This window comes from Anoplopoma fimbria, chromosome 2, assembly GCF_027596085.1.
Source record: "Anoplopoma fimbria isolate UVic2021 breed Golden Eagle Sablefish chromosome 2, Afim_UVic_2022, whole genome shotgun sequence".
In the NCBI taxonomy this organism is placed as follows: domain Eukaryota; kingdom Metazoa; phylum Chordata; class Actinopteri; order Perciformes; family Anoplopomatidae; genus Anoplopoma; species Anoplopoma fimbria.
Genome location: NC_072450.1, coordinates 9,459,582 through 9,476,777, shown reverse-complemented (window position 1 = coordinate 9,476,777; position 17,196 = coordinate 9,459,582). Strand labels below are relative to the sequence as shown.

Genomic DNA, 17,196 nt, shown 5'->3' with positions numbered 1-17,196 from the left:
TGGATATTTAAGGTCACCCTAAGGCAAGTAACATGTTTAATCGGAACATGGAATCAGAGTAGCATTATGTATCACCCACCAGCAAGTAACTGTACCTGAACATTAACTTGTGCAGCTTAGTTGCTAAAGTAAAACAGATTTTTTTTTTTTTTTTTTTGCAACTTTGGTTATTAAATATCCAATATTAATGATGATATTGCATCACATGATCTTCAGTTAGTCCCTGGTAAAACAACCACTACCTGAAAAAATAATGAAATGAAATATTTGAGACATAAATGTGTATAAAGAGTTATGAAACTCATGATATAACAGTAATACAGCTTACCCGGGAAGGCCCCCTGACTCCATGTGATTGGCCAGCGTGACATCATGCGACCACACGTCAAACTGCCACTTGCGAAGGCCAATGACACCGCAGAGCACGTTGCCTGAGTGCACGCCCACTCTCATGTTGATATCCACTCCTGTGGCCTCCCGTACCTGCCTGGATGATGTTTCAAAGGAACACAAAAGCTCATTGTTGTCGAAAGTTGTTTTTTATATGCAGAAAACAGTCCTTGAAGGAAATGACAATAAGGTCTACAGCCCTTTCCTTATGTGTCTATGTGAAGCCATATTGTATGTCTCTGTGTGTCAATAGTCCCTTTGTCGACACATGATTTAAAAACACAATTAACTGGAGCAGAGTCAACAGTCGCTCAGAATTTCCTGCTTGTGTAATGTGCTCTTTAAAATGTCATGCCACTTTCAACTTGGGAAATTATAGGCATTGCTGTACAAATGTCACACAAATCGTACCAATTAATCAGCGCCAAATTCTTCGTCTGTGTAACGTACTTTGGCAATAAACAGCTTCTGATTCTGATTCCTCTAAACTCGAGACATAATTGCTGAGAATGCATCACCTTACAGTCCACCATAACATTTACTCCACAATATTTTGTTCCACAAATGGCTTTTAAACACATTTTTACACCATTCATCTCACAATTAAGTGCGACTATCACATCTCTTTTAAGGGTTTAATCGACAGACACAATATATTTTAATCAGGGTTGAGGGTGATGGTTGGCACAAACTCACTTAATGGCTTCACACATGTCCAGGCCCATCTTGACGCAGTTCTTAGCATGTTTAGGCAGAGAGACAGGCAGCCCTGACACACAATAGTAGCAATCTCCAAGGATCTTGATTCTCATGCATTCGTTTTCCTATATGGAACGACAATGAGAAGAGGAGAAACCTGGTTATTTGCCTGGTAAATATTCCCCAAAAAATTGTGGCTCAATAAGAAGAGAGTGCTCAACTGCCCAACACAGATTTTACCAGTAAGTATGAGGTTTATCAGAAATCTTCCTTTCTGAAACCACAGTACTATAATCTTAACATCATTACTGCTGCAATCTCTTTAAGAGGTAAACGGTCAACTGCAAGTTAAGCTAATAGGTCAGTGTCATTCTGACTAATGACATGATAAAATTCTAAATAATGACTCACCTTGGCAATTTGGTCAAATTTTCCAAACAATTCATTGAGCATAATCACAAGCTCTTTGGGAGAACAGTCGCTGGCCAATCGGGTGAAGCCCACAATGTCAGCATACAGAATACTGAAAGAAGCAAATAATACAGTCAGTGTTTAACATTCAAAACAAAATAACAGAAAAAGAGAGGAAAAGAGATGGTTGCTCATTGCTGCAAAAAAAATGTTGTTAGTATTGACGATATAAAGACTACATCTTTTACTAACCCAACAATTTTTACATTTCCACACACTAAAATAAAATGCTACTTTAAGAATTTGCTAGAGTTATAGAATCTAGAAAAAGCAACGGTGACAACAGCATCCTTCAAAGTCCACATCCATGAAGGTGAGACCTACAGACTCCCTAAAAAGAGACCTCCCAGAGACCAGTGTGATAATACCGTTGCACTTTAAGCAACGGATAACTGCTGAACACTATATAACACTTTGGCACACCATATAAACTGATGTGGACCACCTGATGCACTGTTAGCAGTCAACCAGTCTAGAATGCATTGAAGCATTCTCCATTTGTGTCCTACAAAACTTGGGCCTGATTGTCTCTGCACAGCGTTGAGGGCCCATTTTGATCATTTTCGGCCCCAGAATTGGGATGTAGGATTTCAGGCAAAAAAAGCCCCCGACCATCCTCCCATTAACCCCCCAGTAGACCCGATCAGTGACTCATTAAAAAGCCTGTCTGGTTCAATGATGAATCATAGCTAGGTCATCATTACAAGCTGCCTATCAGTGGACCACAGAGGGACCATGTTATCTCATCTGACCTCTGAACGACCCCCGACACCACCAGCTGGCAGTTTGGCAAAAGCCCAACCTAGACAGAAGCACCTGACCTGCCTGCCTGTCAACAGTGGGAACGGAGATTCTAACAATTGCAATAAGCCTCAGTGAACAGTGCAACATGGTCATCTTAGGACATGTCAGCAAGTGTTATGAATGCTGTGCATGTTAATTACAGCATGATGGGATATGACTTTAAGATGAGGTTCACAGCATTTCAAACCATGTACATAAATATAAGAAACCACAAATAGCCATTGATCTGTGTGTGTGATACATTTATCCACAGAGCATGTTGGCTGTTTGTTTTACTTGTGATGAACACGTCCAGCCCGGGCTGATAACCAGCACTGGCTGGTTAAAACTTGCAGCCTGCTGGAAGCTCGGTACCTCACCGGGTAGAGCGACCTCAGCAGCTCGGGTTCACGTCTTGCCTGTCTGGTGACCAGCAGAGGGACACAGACCCTGCACCTGTTTCCCTGCCTGACTGAAAACGGCCAGGTGCCTCATGAGACAGACAGTACGGCTACAGACTGGTCTGACTGGGGTAATTATAGGGATAGGTCAGGGCTGCCATCATTCAACACCTTCTAACTAAATGAACATAGTAGTAATCATGCCAGAGATTGTCAGAGACTAAAAGTTTAGTGTCCAAACCTTCTATAGACAAGATTGCCTCAGTGGATAATAACAGCCCAGTCATTTCTGTATGTTTTGCTATTTGTGTTGCCATTTCAGTTACATTTTATGCCAGTATTAGATCTGTCAATTGAACTGATCAGACAGGAAGTGGTCTTTAAAATCAAAGAGCTAAAGCTGAAAAAAAAAACCATACATTTTCTATTAAAATAAACTAATAAAGCTAAAGAAGCCACAACTACGCTTCTATTCATTTTCCTCTTAAGAAACACTATAATGCAAGTCCCTTATTGAGCTAAGGCAGAGGCTGTATCTTGCCGACATTTATCAAAAAAAAAAAAAAAAGAAAAAAAGCTTGTGAGCCATCTGTCAAAATTCAGTTAAGCTGACCCAATATCTGTCAGCACTTGCTAAATTAATGAAACCCTCGTAAAATAAAGAGCCGTAACTGGGTCACTGTTCTGAAAACAAACAGACATCATAATCTCTGTCGCTACGAGTAGTGGTCAGAGAAATCTGCTTTTTGTGTGCACTCATTTTGCTTTTGCAAATCATCTTTGTTTTTATGAACTGATGTGCATGAGCCTGAGAGAACGAATGAGGATTTATAAATCACAAATACAGATGAAGTACACAGCTAGGAAATGACATTTATTTTTCATTAAAAAACAGATTTTTCACAATTCTGCCATAGCAGTTTCAAGTCATAAGCCATCTGAAGTTATATTTTCACAAATGTTGTATCTGATTTTAGTCTGATTCTCCTGCTAGCAATTGTAAGCAGTGCAGGTTCTGGCCACAGAAACGTGTTACTTTCAAATTCTCAGGCATACTGAAAAAATCATAGATATGTATGAGGACGTCTCAATGTCCTCAAAAAGTCTTGATGACTGATCAATAAGTCAGGTCTTTAACCGTCACATGGTGCATGGTTTGACTAGTAAAATAAGGCTCCCATGATGAGGTGATCCTTCATAACAAGGGCTAGCTAATGATCAATAAATAAATAAAAAATCTATGACTTTCTATGTATTTTAAGGTGGTTTGTGGTTGTACCTGACATTCTCGTGCCTCTTCACATAAAGACTGTGGAAGTTGTTATCTTTGACCAGTCGCTGTTGTTCTTCTTTGTCTTTACAGTCTTGCAAGCGCTCCATGATTGCAAGCTTCATCTTCATGGAGATGTAGACGGGCAGCACGGACTGCAGCAGGTTCTCCTGCAAACACAAGCACACACGCACACACACAACACAAACACAATTAGTCATGTAACTTTACTGGCAATTTGGGTGTGCCAGGTATTATTTGACAGTGATAAGAAAACAAAAGTATCTGGGAACACACAAATGTGATCATAATCCCAGACCAACCTCATCAACCACGCACTCTTTAATATCCAGCTATGAACCTTGGTCTCATCAATCACTCACCGAACAACTGACAAGTGAACAATATGTTGTTTTTTTTCCTATTATTCTACCAGTGTCAGTCTCTTTTTCTGTGTCACTATTGTAGGTACACCTCAGAAGTAGGCACCAGTCTGTACCTGTGGTGGCTCTATTAGTGCTTCAGTTGTGTCCTCACACCGTTAAGCTTTAAAGTGGTATTTAGAGCAGGGGTGCTTTATGAAGGAACCAGCATGTTCATACAGGTTTAAATGCACTGATACCAAATACGTTCAAACACTATATCACCGTGCTGCTATGATAGTTTAACGACGCTAAACATGATGGATATTCCACACTGCTCCAGCATGGGTATGGCACAATGCATTATTTCAGTAACGAAATAGCAATGGAGTCAGTCTGCCATAAAAGTCAGAGGCCAAAGAAATGTTCAATGGCTTAATCAAGACAGAAATCTGAAGAGGCTGCTGCTCAAGAAATGATTAATCCCTCTTCAAACCACCAGAGGGGCGTCAGGTGAGATCATCATCTGACTTCACTTACTGAGTCAAGTTGTTGCTCGTTAAATTCATCTCCAGAAAGACTTTCATGTAAAACAGTCGCCCCGAAGTGCTTTAGAATGAATAAGTGGATGTATATGTAGAGAACAAATGAGTGCAGTGTAAGGTATGAGACAAAAGCGAAGTCTGATTACACATTCACATGGACTCAGCTTCCTTTTGGGGAAAAATTACACGTCCATTTTAGGGATAAGACTTTGTTTAAAATGAGGGTAAGGTTAGGTTAAGGTTAGGGTAAGGTTTATAGGATTAGAATGGTAGAGGTTATGTTTAGTGGTTAGTGTAAGTCTCCAGGGACTGAATGTAAGTCAATGTAATGCCCACAAGTCATGAAAAAACAACTCTGTGTGAGTGTGTGTGTGTGTGTGTGTGTGTGTGTGTGTGTGTGTGTGTGTGTGTGTGTGTGTGTGTGTGTGTGTGTGTGTGTGTGTTGTGTGTGTGTTTTGTTTATGAACTGTACTTGAGTATGAAATATTTATTTCTCATTTAAAAAAGTATTCAAGTATAAAACCCCTGTGAGTCATAATTATGTACTTAATTAATCTTTTTTCAAATCTTTCCTTAATGTTTGCTCAAGGTAGGTCAGGTGGGATGAGAGTGTGTGTGTGCGTGTGTGTTTGAACAGTAATGTCCAATTAATCACAGCTAATTTCAAAAGGGATTCAGACCTGGGCTTCAGCCGGGCCACCTAAGGAGATCCACATTCTTGTTCTGAAGTCAGTGTTCTTTTGGCTCTCTGTCACTGTCGTTCCAGGTCGCTGTCTAGTCTTCTAATTTACTAGAAATAACTCCCAAAGAAGCTCCTGCATTTCGCTCGATTTATGGATCATTCTGTTTGCCTTTGCTAGTCGATACACCGCTTCGGCTATTGACTTGTGCCCAGGTTTGGTTTGCTCTGCATTAGAGCAAGAGTTCAGGTTACTTTTCATTAGACAACGGGATCTATTGCTTTCACATTTGGGAATTTATCATGTGGCTCTATGCAAAAGCCAAGTGTGTTGTCACAAGCCTTTTTTATTTCCCTGGAGTGGTTTTGGACACTCTCCAGGTTATACAGACATCTCAAGGACTTATGAGAATAAAATTGCACCTTAAATTAATTTGGCGTGTTATTGCAGAGAAGCAAACGTGTTTTGAATCGAAGCATTCCAGCTTTCCACATTTGATTAATCTTTAAATTAACTAAAAATAAACAGCAAAATTGAAATTGACATTTTGAGTCTCTAATCATCTCTTTTAGATCAGGTTGTGACAACACCAAATGTGGGAGAGGTCAAGAGGGTTAAATACTCACTGAAGGATATGAATTGTGGGTGTACGTGTGTTTCTGTCTGCCAATAAGAATGTTTTTGTGTATTAAATGACCCTTTTTTTTTTTTGTGTAAATTATAAAAACTCACCTCTCAAAGTAGCCTTTGTTTAAATGAAGGCGGGCAACTTTTGAATCTGTCACATGATTTAGTGCTGCTGTAAATGTTATCCATTAGTCTTATATTTCTAAATTAATAAAATGACTTTAATTACTAATGTATAGAACATATCTTATGGAAAACAAAGGAGTGTTGTCACTAAATGCAGTGACATAAATTCACTTATTTATGGGTAAGCAGTTGGTAGAAACATTTCAGGAACACATCTCCTGCTGAAATGAATGTGGGAACACAATGTGAGTTCCTTATTGGTTCCCCCCATTTGGAACGGTTCTGGATCTCACCCAACCTCGTCCCTGTTCTCTTTGGCTAACTTTATGCGCCTGGCTCCCTCTTTTCAGCCCCGATTCAAATACAACAGAAGGTTTTTTAAATGTTAACGATTATATCATTCCCTCCTATCCTGCTAGGCGACACAACAGCTTCCCTGTCAGCACGTTTTTATGTCCCGCACTAAGCAACAGTCATAACAAATGACTGTTTTAAAAAAAAAAATGTCTCTGAAGTCAAAGCCAGTCAGCGCAGATGCATCTAATTTAAAAGGCATCACAGGGAAATCTAATTTGTGAAGGATTTGTCAGACGCAATGAAAACATCCATGGGAGAGTCAATATGAGGTCAGCCAAAGGCAAAGCTTAGAGATGAAATAAAATTATAAGAGCATGGCAATAACAATCACTGACGAGCTATTTTCATCATTTGGCTGTAATGTTTGTCTCCATTAAATGAGGCAATGCAGAAAAATAAAAAAGGCATTAAAATGCTCAGCTAAGAATATACAGTACCCTTTTCCTCACTAATGCAATACTGGTATGAAAACCTTTTTCTTAATTGAGAAATACTGCATTTTTGTATGGATGTAGTGTGGGCCTAATTCAGCCTAATGTGTGCCGTGGGAGGCGCCCAATTACTCTTCCTAAAGCCATACAGACATTAATTTCACCATTTTCATTTTTCCAGATTTATATAGACATATGTTAAGCAGAGAGTAACAGTTAATCAAAAAAAATAAGGTTTCTGCTGTATGTTTAGTGTAATTGTACCTTTTGTTTCTTGATGCATGTGTTGGTCATTGTTGCTAGACCTTTGTTAATGAGGAACTAAGTGGACTGTTGCAGTAGAAAGTTGTTTGTTTTACACAAATGTAGAAGATGATTATTATCTTTAGGACATTTACACTAACATAGTGAGACAAACTTTGAAAGGCTTTACTGCAGGCTTTCATATTCAAGGGTCATTTCTGTAGCTATTCTTTGTGCGACTTGTTCTAAACTACTCTTTGACAGCCGGTGTGTTTTAACAAACCTGTTGTCTTTTTTCTATCTCCAGCTTCATCCGCATGCTCAGGCACCTCAAGGTGTCTTGAAAGGTCTGCCTCAGGGTTTTCTCCATCAGGACCTTGTGGAAGGCTCCCACCACACTGCCACACAGAAACACCACTGCATTGGACAGCAGCTGCAGAAACAAGACAAGGCCGCAGATGTTAGAGCTCAAATGGAAACACTTGCCTGTTATTTATTTTCTTGAATCTGACCCTTGCCAAACATAATATTGTGTCTAAATTCTGCTAATTTTTTTGATAAACTTTATGATTAGGAATAAATTATACACAAACACTGAACTGCAGCTTCATTAAGGAGATAAAACATTTATTATATAACCCATTCTGGCTTTAAGTCTTTAACACACGCATGCATAGTGATGCATAAACATTACGGAAACATTTTAACAACATAATGGCATGGTTTTGATTCAAATGTTTTTACCTGGTTGGTAAGGCAAGGAGTGGATTTTTTTTCGAAAATGGTGAGGTACAGTGTGAGGACCATGATGTGGGACAGTGAGGAGATGAAGCTCAGCACCACAGCGTACCACAGCTGGAACGGCAGCATGGTGTACACGGTGAAGATGATGAAGAGGAAGAAAGGCACCTGGAAACATAAAGGTTACATTATTTTTTTTAAAAGCCACAATTAAAACAAATTCTTTCATTTTGAGTCATCTGGTTCCTTGAAAATGTGGTCACAACTCGCACAAAACTTGAGTTGTAAGTTGTTGTATGTCTGTATTTTTGGGAAATAAGGTTACCTGGTCCCAAGGCAGGATGATGGGGCCGCTGAAGATGAAGGTGTAGCCCATGGTGAGGTGTGTGGCCCATACAATCAGGCCCAGCAGACGCCGCCATCGCTGTGAGAGCATCTCTGTACACACCAGCACAAACACGGCCAGAAACACACACAGGCTGCCGCTCACCACGCTCACGAAGGCACAGTGCTCCTTTGCGCTCTGCTCCAGCAGCGAGGGAGGAGGAGAAGAATAAACGCACATTTTATGACAGTTAATAATGCAAATGGTATTTCATAGAGCATTGTACTTAAGTCATTGTACATTTACTGGTAGGTGTCAACTTTAATATCAGACAGTTGCCATCAATTTGTTTTTAAGACAACATTAGGAAACTTGCATTGAGACGTTTTCACTGCCTGAAATAGTTTTCAGAATATTTACAACACTACATGCTACAACCTCAAATACTGGTTTGGGGCGGCTGTGGCTGTGGCACATGAGGTAGAGCGCTTGTCCCGTAACCACAAGGTTGGTGGTTCAAACCCCTCTACCGGCAACATGCCGAGGTGTCCTTGAGCAAGACACCTAACCCCAAGTTGCTCCCAACGCTTCATTGCAGCCCACTGCTCCTCCGGGATGGGTTAAATGCAGAGAAATAATTTCCCCGTTGTGGGACTAATAAAGGATTGATTATTATTATTATTATTAAATCAACAGCTTTACAAGTCTCAACAAAAAAACAAACATTAGGGGCTTCATCAAAATGATATAATGCAGGGCTATTGTATATTTTTGTATGGTAAGTTTTTCCTTTGGTAAGTCAATTTTGTCCACCCCTCTCTATATACATTAGAACCTATAATCAAATTAATAAATGAATCAGTAACTTATTGCTTGTGTTTCTGACTTCTAAATTAAAACTGTACTCTGAAAGTAACCCTGAGGTTTTATTTTAGACGAGAACAAGATGCAGCCATTGATGTTTATCAGTATTGAGGCTTATGTATGTTTCTTTTCTTTAAAAGCTGTCTCTGCATTCATGTCCTGTTTGCTCCGGGGCCTCATCTTCCTGACAGAGTTACAGTACAGCGAGAGGAACAAAGTGAGGGAAAAAGATCATGTGCATTTATGTGTGTGAGAAAGCATGTTTGCGTGTATGTTTGTGTGAATCTTTGTGTGTGATTGTTGTGCACGTGAATATATGCACGAGACCGACAACTATGTTTGTTACAGGGTACACATGTGTGAGAATATATTGGTGTAAGTGGGAGAGAGAGAGAGAGAGAGAGTGGGTGTTTTGGGAGGTAGAGCACGGGAGAAAACAAGGGGTTAAAAGAGAGCTCAAGAGTGAGACAGACGCACAAAGTCAGTGTTAATAGATCTCTGCTCAGGGAAGGCCATCTCTGCATTGTATGTTGAGCTTTCTGGTTACCATGGCAGCGTTGGAAAAGGCCAGATCTCAACTAAAGCACTTTCTACTCCCTTTGCAGCTGTGGTTCTTGACAAAACCTTTTTGTAGGCGGAAAAATAACAATTATTCTATATGAATATGAGCCAAAAACATGTGGACACATATATCCATAATGTTTAAAGCATGGCACTCCAAGGACTTAAAAAAACCTCATGTAAAAGTGGTATTTGTGTACTTTTCATTTAATATTCCCATTTATGACATTATTTTTCATGATATAGCATTGTTTTCTGTATCATCTTTCTTTCTTTATGTCTGCGCTATCAGCAGGTTTTAATTATATAGATAACTAATATTATTTACAGTCACTGTGTACAGTATGTCCGTTGTTTCTTTGCACTAAATCTTGCTGTACTCGTGCTGTCAGTATGTTACATTCCTGCAATAATGTCACCAGGGCAAATTCCTCACAGCTTCAAAAACTTTATGTTATTGCTGTTAACAGTGAAGACTGCATCAACTACCAGATCATCAAAGGACAGCAAAGGCAACGGTCAAAGCAGCAGTGGCTGAGAAAAAATGGAGAAAAAATGGTGAAATGACAAAACAAGAGCCATGTCTAGAGGACACTGCAGCTTATAATGAAACATACACTCCACAAACATCCTCATACAGCTCTTAGAATCAATTGTAAGAAGCCAAACAACAATACGAATCATGCATCCAATCAGGGCCTGAGACTGGCGCCACAAGTGGCACTCAACATTGCTCTTCATCCGACGCCGATTGGAGAGCAATTATATAAGTTGACATTGACGTTTTGACACTGGTGGTATCCCCCCCCCAACATGCGCCCTGCCCCTCCTTTGCATTTAACAACAGCTCAAACAAGCTCCATCCCAGCATTTTCTCTTAACTCTTCTGTACCCCCGGCAACTGTGTGTATGCGGGAAGACAGCGAAGAAGAAAGAGGAGAAAGGGGAGTAGAGGGATGAGTGATTGTATGTCCAGGGGTGGATGAGGTGGTTTGTTAGTGAATTTTGCACATTTTATGTCACAATTTACAATCTTGGATTATCTTGGAAAATGACAATTGCGTGACATAAAATTGTGTGTGTGTGTGTGTTTTTGTGTGTGTACGAGAAAGAGACTATATCAATGAGCGAGCATACATGCGTGTACATACATAAGGGACGGAGCCATTTCGAAAGGACTGTGTGAGAGTGGAAGATCTTTATTTTCAAGTACAATGAAGAGAGAAAAGGGAGTGTGCCAGAGAGTCAGCAGCAGCACAAAAGAGGGAAGGTTACGATGGTTTTTTTCCAACAAGGGAAAGTAATTAAAACTCCGGTGACAGAATCTGTTCACTATATGAACTGCTGGACTGACTGACTGCTATTCTACCTGCCGTCATGCCAAAATCAATAGCATGCCGTCGATCCGACAAACTCAATTTAACCCCGCCTTTTCCTGTCAGGAGCGCAATTACAGTCTCTACACTTTGACATCTACATTGTTTTAACCGGTTCTATGCATAAATCTTCTCTTTGTTCAATTTCTTCTATTCAGTGTTCAAATAAATCTTAAAAAGGGTTTGGTTTTTAAGCGCAGCAAGGTAGTTTATTTAGCACGGAGACATTGCCAGCAATAGAAAAAAAGAGCAGACCCCGTGTCTGCAGGCATTTCTTCCATTGAATTATTTTCGAGCAAAACAGAAGCGCTGCCAGCTTCAGGGCTACTGTTCTGTAGCTCACCCTGACCCCTGACCTCACTGTGGAGAAAGGCAAGACAATTTCCTGACAGAGAAGTATCATCAGCATTATCAAACATGTACCTGATTTTGTTTAATAGATGCATTTCCAACCTGTCCCCTTCTCTAATCTTCGGGGGAAGGCAACTGAAATTCGCATCTTCTATTTTCGTGTCTATTTCAACCATGTCCTCCTTCACATTCAAACAGTTACACAATCACTAACCCATTCACGCTTCTGGGCAGCTGCACTGGTAGTGAAGGGGAGTTGAGTGCTTTATTTAAGTAGTTGTTGAGGGAGAGGAGAGTGTTTTTCATCCGTTACATTTTCACAGCCAACCTAGAGATTCAAACCGACCATCCAGTCACATCCTGCTTCTCTAAACATTAGGCAACCGCTGCTGTCCTAATGTGCCACATTAGTCCACATACATTCCTCTCTGCATCATCAAAGCAATATGAAAAAGGTTATAAAGGCTGCAAATCTCTAAAATAATTCGTAACTCGTCTTGATATTTGATTTTCATATTTTTTTCCTAATGAATGAATACAAATATTAGAAGCACCTCTCAATATAATGCAGGCCAGAGCAACATCAAAACTCACTATGACCTTAATGCTAAACATACAATTGAAATAAAACCTCAACCTATATGAGAGCTGAAGTTGCAGAATTAAGTAGACCTCATTCAAAATCCCCCTGACATTTGGAACTACTCTAACAACCAGAAATAGAGTCTACTAACACAGCCTTTCTCAAGCCTTCATGTGGCTCTCTACATATGTTTAAATTAGGATTGGTTGTTATCGAACATTGTTTATAATTTAATAAATATTTCTGTTTTAGCAGCCTTTGACAAACAACCATTTCCCATAAGTCCTAGGCGACCTACTCGCAAGAAAAGGTGAGTCAATAAGCGAGTCAAGGGGTCAAGGCGAGCTCAGACATGTCTGTGATACCAGCAGGACGGAGAGGACGTTTTTAGACAGCAGATATTACAACTATAAAATTGCATCTGACAGCACTGGGGTATCTAAAAAGTGGCCACTGAGTGTACAATTCACACAATATAATCTGTAAATCACCTGTTGCAAGAACAGATCGTAATAGATATCTATAGAGGGCAGACATTTTGACAAGATGGCTCACTAGAACGGCTTCCTGTTTTATAGTCTTAATTCTGATAATTGCTATTATTGCGAAGCATTTGATTATCTTGTTCTAGGAAGGGTGCTATCCGAAAAAAAAAGAATTGACTCACTTACTTACATCATGAATCAGAGCCATTTAATTGTTACACCGGTTTGTCCTGCTATGACAAGCTGTCTGCTGTAAGAAACGCCTATAGAACTCAGTGAGATGACATCTGTACAGCGAAATACAACATACCCTTTACTGTAATTACCAGGGCTGGTTAGTATGTGTCACATACAGTGACTGAAACATTTGCTGCACAAATTCAGAATTGATGCAGCCTCTAATGTTTATTCCTAAAATCACTTCATGATGCACATTTTGTTTCATAATTTAGTCATAGTAATGTGCACTGAAGTCAACCTTTAAAATTATTCCACAATAAGAAGCATTTTGTTAAAAACAGAGAAGCACAACAGTGAAGTTACGTGAATTCAGAATTGACTGTAACCAGGTAAGACAGGCTGCTGACTTTAACAAATGTCAACATCATCTTGTTGTGCCATTCCTCAAACCTTTGCAACATGTTCACTGCAACGGCCCCAAAATACTAAGAAAACAGGAAAAAGTGGAAATAACTCAACTAACATAAAGAACAAACATTTACATCTCATTAAACTGGAAGGAGTCTAGGTCTGTATGTCTGTATGTCTGTATGTCTGCATGTCTGCATGTCTGTATGTCTGCATGTCTGTATGTCTGTATGTCTGTATGTCTGCATGTCTGTATGTCTGTATGTCTGTATGTCTGCATGTCTGTATGTCTGTATGTCTGTATGTCTGTATGTCTGTATGTCTGTATGTCTGTACGTCTGTATGTCTGTATGTCTGTATGTCAGTATGTCTGTATGTCTGTATGTCAGTACGTCTGTATGTCTGTATGTCTGTATGTCTGTATGTCTGCATGTCTGCATGTCTGCATGTCTGTATGTCTGTATGTCTGTATGTCTGCATGTCTGTATGTCTGTATGTCTGTATGCCAGTACGTCTGTATGTCTGTATGTCTGTATGTCTGTATGTCTGTATGTCAGTATGTCTGTATGTCAGTATGTCAGTATGTCTGTATGTCAGTATGTCTGTATGTCTGTATGTCTGTATGTCTGTATGTCTGTATGTCAGTATGTCAGTATGTCTGTATGTCAGTATGTACGTCTCTTCCTCGATTTTTTTCCTTCACACTTGCGGAGTGTCCTCTTCAGATCTAAAGGACATGTATATATATATGTGTGTGTAGAACGTTATGTTACCACTGTGTAGTGTACTGAGATGGGGACCCTTATTAACTGTTACACCGCCGAACAGCATGCTGGGTATAACTTGCTCTCTGTCAGTCTCCACAATATTAAAGTTACATCGTTTAAGTCTGTTCTTTTATCGAAAACCGTGATCTTAGTTCAAAATTCAAAATTGTGAACTAAGTTCTGTGTGAACTGAACACTGAGCTAGTTCTTGTGAAGTATGAACTTGCACAACACCGTTCAGGAGCAGAGGAAGTGCACTGACGAGTGTCAAGTTGTTTGGATGAGCCGATGTTGAGAAAACTGCAGCCGCAATACCGGAGGTCAAGCAAACGGAACTGTGCATGAAGTATGATCAATAACATACGGATGTGAATACTCACCAGTCGAAGGGCAAAGAAGAGAATGAGGAGGATTCCACAGGAGAGCATGGAGAGGCCCAGCAGGAGCACCAGCGGCTGATACTGGCTGATGCAGGAGAACTTGCGGTACAGTGCCTCATTTTTCAGCTCCTGGTCGTTCAACAGGTACTTCCCCTTGGCTGGCATGGCTCACACGTCTTACAGAGGCATATCAGGTGTGAACATGGAGCCCCAGGGAGCAGGAGAGTGTGTAAGCCAGAAGTTGGTTAAGAAGGAGTCCACAGTTCTAGATCTGTTAGGGGCCCCCTTGCTGGCTCATGACGCTCAAGTGAAACTTGTGTTTTTCCTTCGGCGTGGCATCTTGAATGTTGTTGTTGGTTTCTCTCACAGCTTCGTTGCAGCTCTCCTTACTAGTCGTCTCCTCTGTCTCTCTCTGTCTCTCTCCCCTTCGCTGGTCCCTTTGTGTCTTCTATCCTCTGTCTGCTGTTGGCAGGCAGACCTGCTTCATCCTTTGCCAGCTACTGTGTTGCTCCCTGCAGTGGGTTTGAGTAATAAGCCTGGGGCTGGGAGACACGGAGGAGAAGGAGGAGGAGGGGAGGGGGAGTTTAAGAAAGGGGAGGAGAGGGATAAGGAGGAAGAGCAGGAGGAAAAACTGGAGCTGGTGAGGGCAGCAACAAAGGTCATCAGTGATCCCACCAGGTTTCGGGATGTAATGGAGCGCTGAGGTTGGCAGCTCCACTCCTTAGAGGCAGATGGAAGGAGGGGAGGGGGGTAGGGAGGGAAGAAATAAATATTTTACTAAAGGTTTGATCACAAACACATAAACACTGCCCAAGCTGAGACATTACAATTAACAGATTTTTTTTTTCTTCTTTTCTCACTTTTCTTTCTTTTTTTTCTTTAACAACAAAACATAACAAATAAGGTTATCATCATACACATTTGGTCAAATGAAACAACAAAGACATTTTTTTTTAGGAAATGTTGATCCAGCATTAACACATGTATCCTTAACAAAGACAGAAAGAAAAACAAAATCACTAAATAACTGAAATAATAAAAAATGAAAACAGATTTCTTTTAATGGGTATATAAAACAAAACAAAACAAAAATGCTTAATTTATCTGAAAAGGAACCTGGCTATAACGTCTGAAAAGAGCCGGCTGTACGCAGGCTCTACAAGTGACTCACTGGGAATACTGTGAAAGTGAGACATAAATATCTGGATACATTGATGAGTACTTGCTTATTCATACCTGAACTTTCCAATTTCGACATCCCAAAAAGCCCCGTCTATGTTTACATCGGGGCTCTGGCTCGGTTTGGCCAGAACTTCAGAGAAAGCAGCCATAATGACGAGCCACACTGCTATTGAGAGCAGTTGCTTTGGAGCCATTTACTGAACAATACAATGCTGTGGAATGAACTTCCATACAGTCACAAACAACTTTATTCTCCCCATGCTAAATTATTAAGCAAGAGAGATCCACAGCCAAGATGACAGTAATAAAAAGGAGATAATAGGCACGCAAAAACCAAAAGGGACGTGGACTTGTGGCTTAGTGTGTGGACATATGAAATCCATAACTGTTTGCATCATTGAGAGATTAATAAATTGAAGGATGATCAAGTTCACACAACAATCTGAGCTTCTGTGGTGACGGTAATGTATGAAACATGTCCCATTTATCCTCTTTCTATCTAAGAACAAAAGGTTGTGCGCTTGCCGAGTGAAGGACAACGTTGCATTAACGCTACAGAGTCTGACAGAAGATGCCACGAAGGCTTTGTCAAAACACACAATGTGAATATTTCTTCAAACAATGGAGCGGCAACAAGACATGATAATCAGAACATACAATCCGCTGTCTCCACAGTATGAGAGGAAAGAATCCTCCTTTGATTCCTTTTGATTTTTGCAGAGATTTTAAACGTGTTCTCTTATAAAGCTCAAAATCTAGAGAGGGCTGAATTTGCATATGACTATCCAGCTCCGGCTTGAAGCTCAATAGAAACAATATGAACTTCGGCACCACTGTCAATAGAAACCTCATTTCCTCCAGTTGCAAATATCGCGGTCCCAGTGTGTGTGAGGGGCACTGCTTCATGTTTGTCCCTCACATAGCAACTGTGACAGATGCTATGTGCCATAAAGAGAGCAGAAGCAGAGCAAAAAAGGGAAAGACACACACACACACACACACACACACACACACACACACACACACACACACACACACACACACACACACACACACACACACACACACACACACACACACACACACAAACAAACAAACACACCTGTTGTGGTTTGTGCGAGGGAAAAGTCAGGCGCGACGCTTCCATCTTGTAGTGATAAAATGCACAGTGAGTCACAGGGGTCATGAGTTTACAACCACTTATAATCTTCCCTTTCAATGCCGATTCTGCCGGACAGAACAGCATCCAGCCGGCTCTCCCCAGCCTCAGATGATACACCACCGGGAGTCAGAGGGCAGTAAAAGCAGGAGGGAGAGCAGGGAGGTAAAACAAAAGCTCATAGCGCAGGTGAGGGATCGTGTCTTCCTCTTACATCAATAAGAACCAGCTGGCCCGTAAGAAGGGAACCCTGAGTAGATGTTTACCGGCTGTTTACACTGAGAGAATCATTTACCACATACCCACTAAATGGCAGGTCTAGCTCTTCAAGCTGGGAACGACTGTATGCAGCGCTGATGTACAATACATCCTTAAGCACATGTTGATATAAATGTCATCACAACTGGTGGACAAAGCAGGAACAAATTTGTCAGCCGTATATATAGGCT

General features: G+C 40.6%; 1 protein-coding gene across 1 annotated transcript in view; it reads right to left on the bottom strand.

The window, feature by feature from the left end:
- The window catches only part of adcy7 (adenylate cyclase 7), a 50,740-nt gene that overhangs the window by 13,209 nt on the left and 20,335 nt on the right, over window positions 1-17,196 (bottom strand). Inside the window, exons 2-9 of the mRNA XM_054616801.1 lie at window positions 14,407-15,126; window positions 8,452-8,649; window positions 8,130-8,294; window positions 7,669-7,818; window positions 4,024-4,184; window positions 1,501-1,612; window positions 1,087-1,214; window positions 329-487 (exon numbers count right to left, since the gene is read on the bottom strand). Of these exons, the coding sequence (XP_054472776.1) occupies window positions 329-487; window positions 1,087-1,214; window positions 1,501-1,612; window positions 4,024-4,184; window positions 7,669-7,818; window positions 8,130-8,294; window positions 8,452-8,649; window positions 14,407-14,571 (1,238 nt within the window). The 5' untranslated portion in view covers window positions 14,572-15,126. The remainder of the gene's footprint in view (window positions 1-328; window positions 488-1,086; window positions 1,215-1,500; window positions 1,613-4,023; window positions 4,185-7,668; window positions 7,819-8,129; window positions 8,295-8,451; window positions 8,650-14,406; window positions 15,127-17,196) is intronic.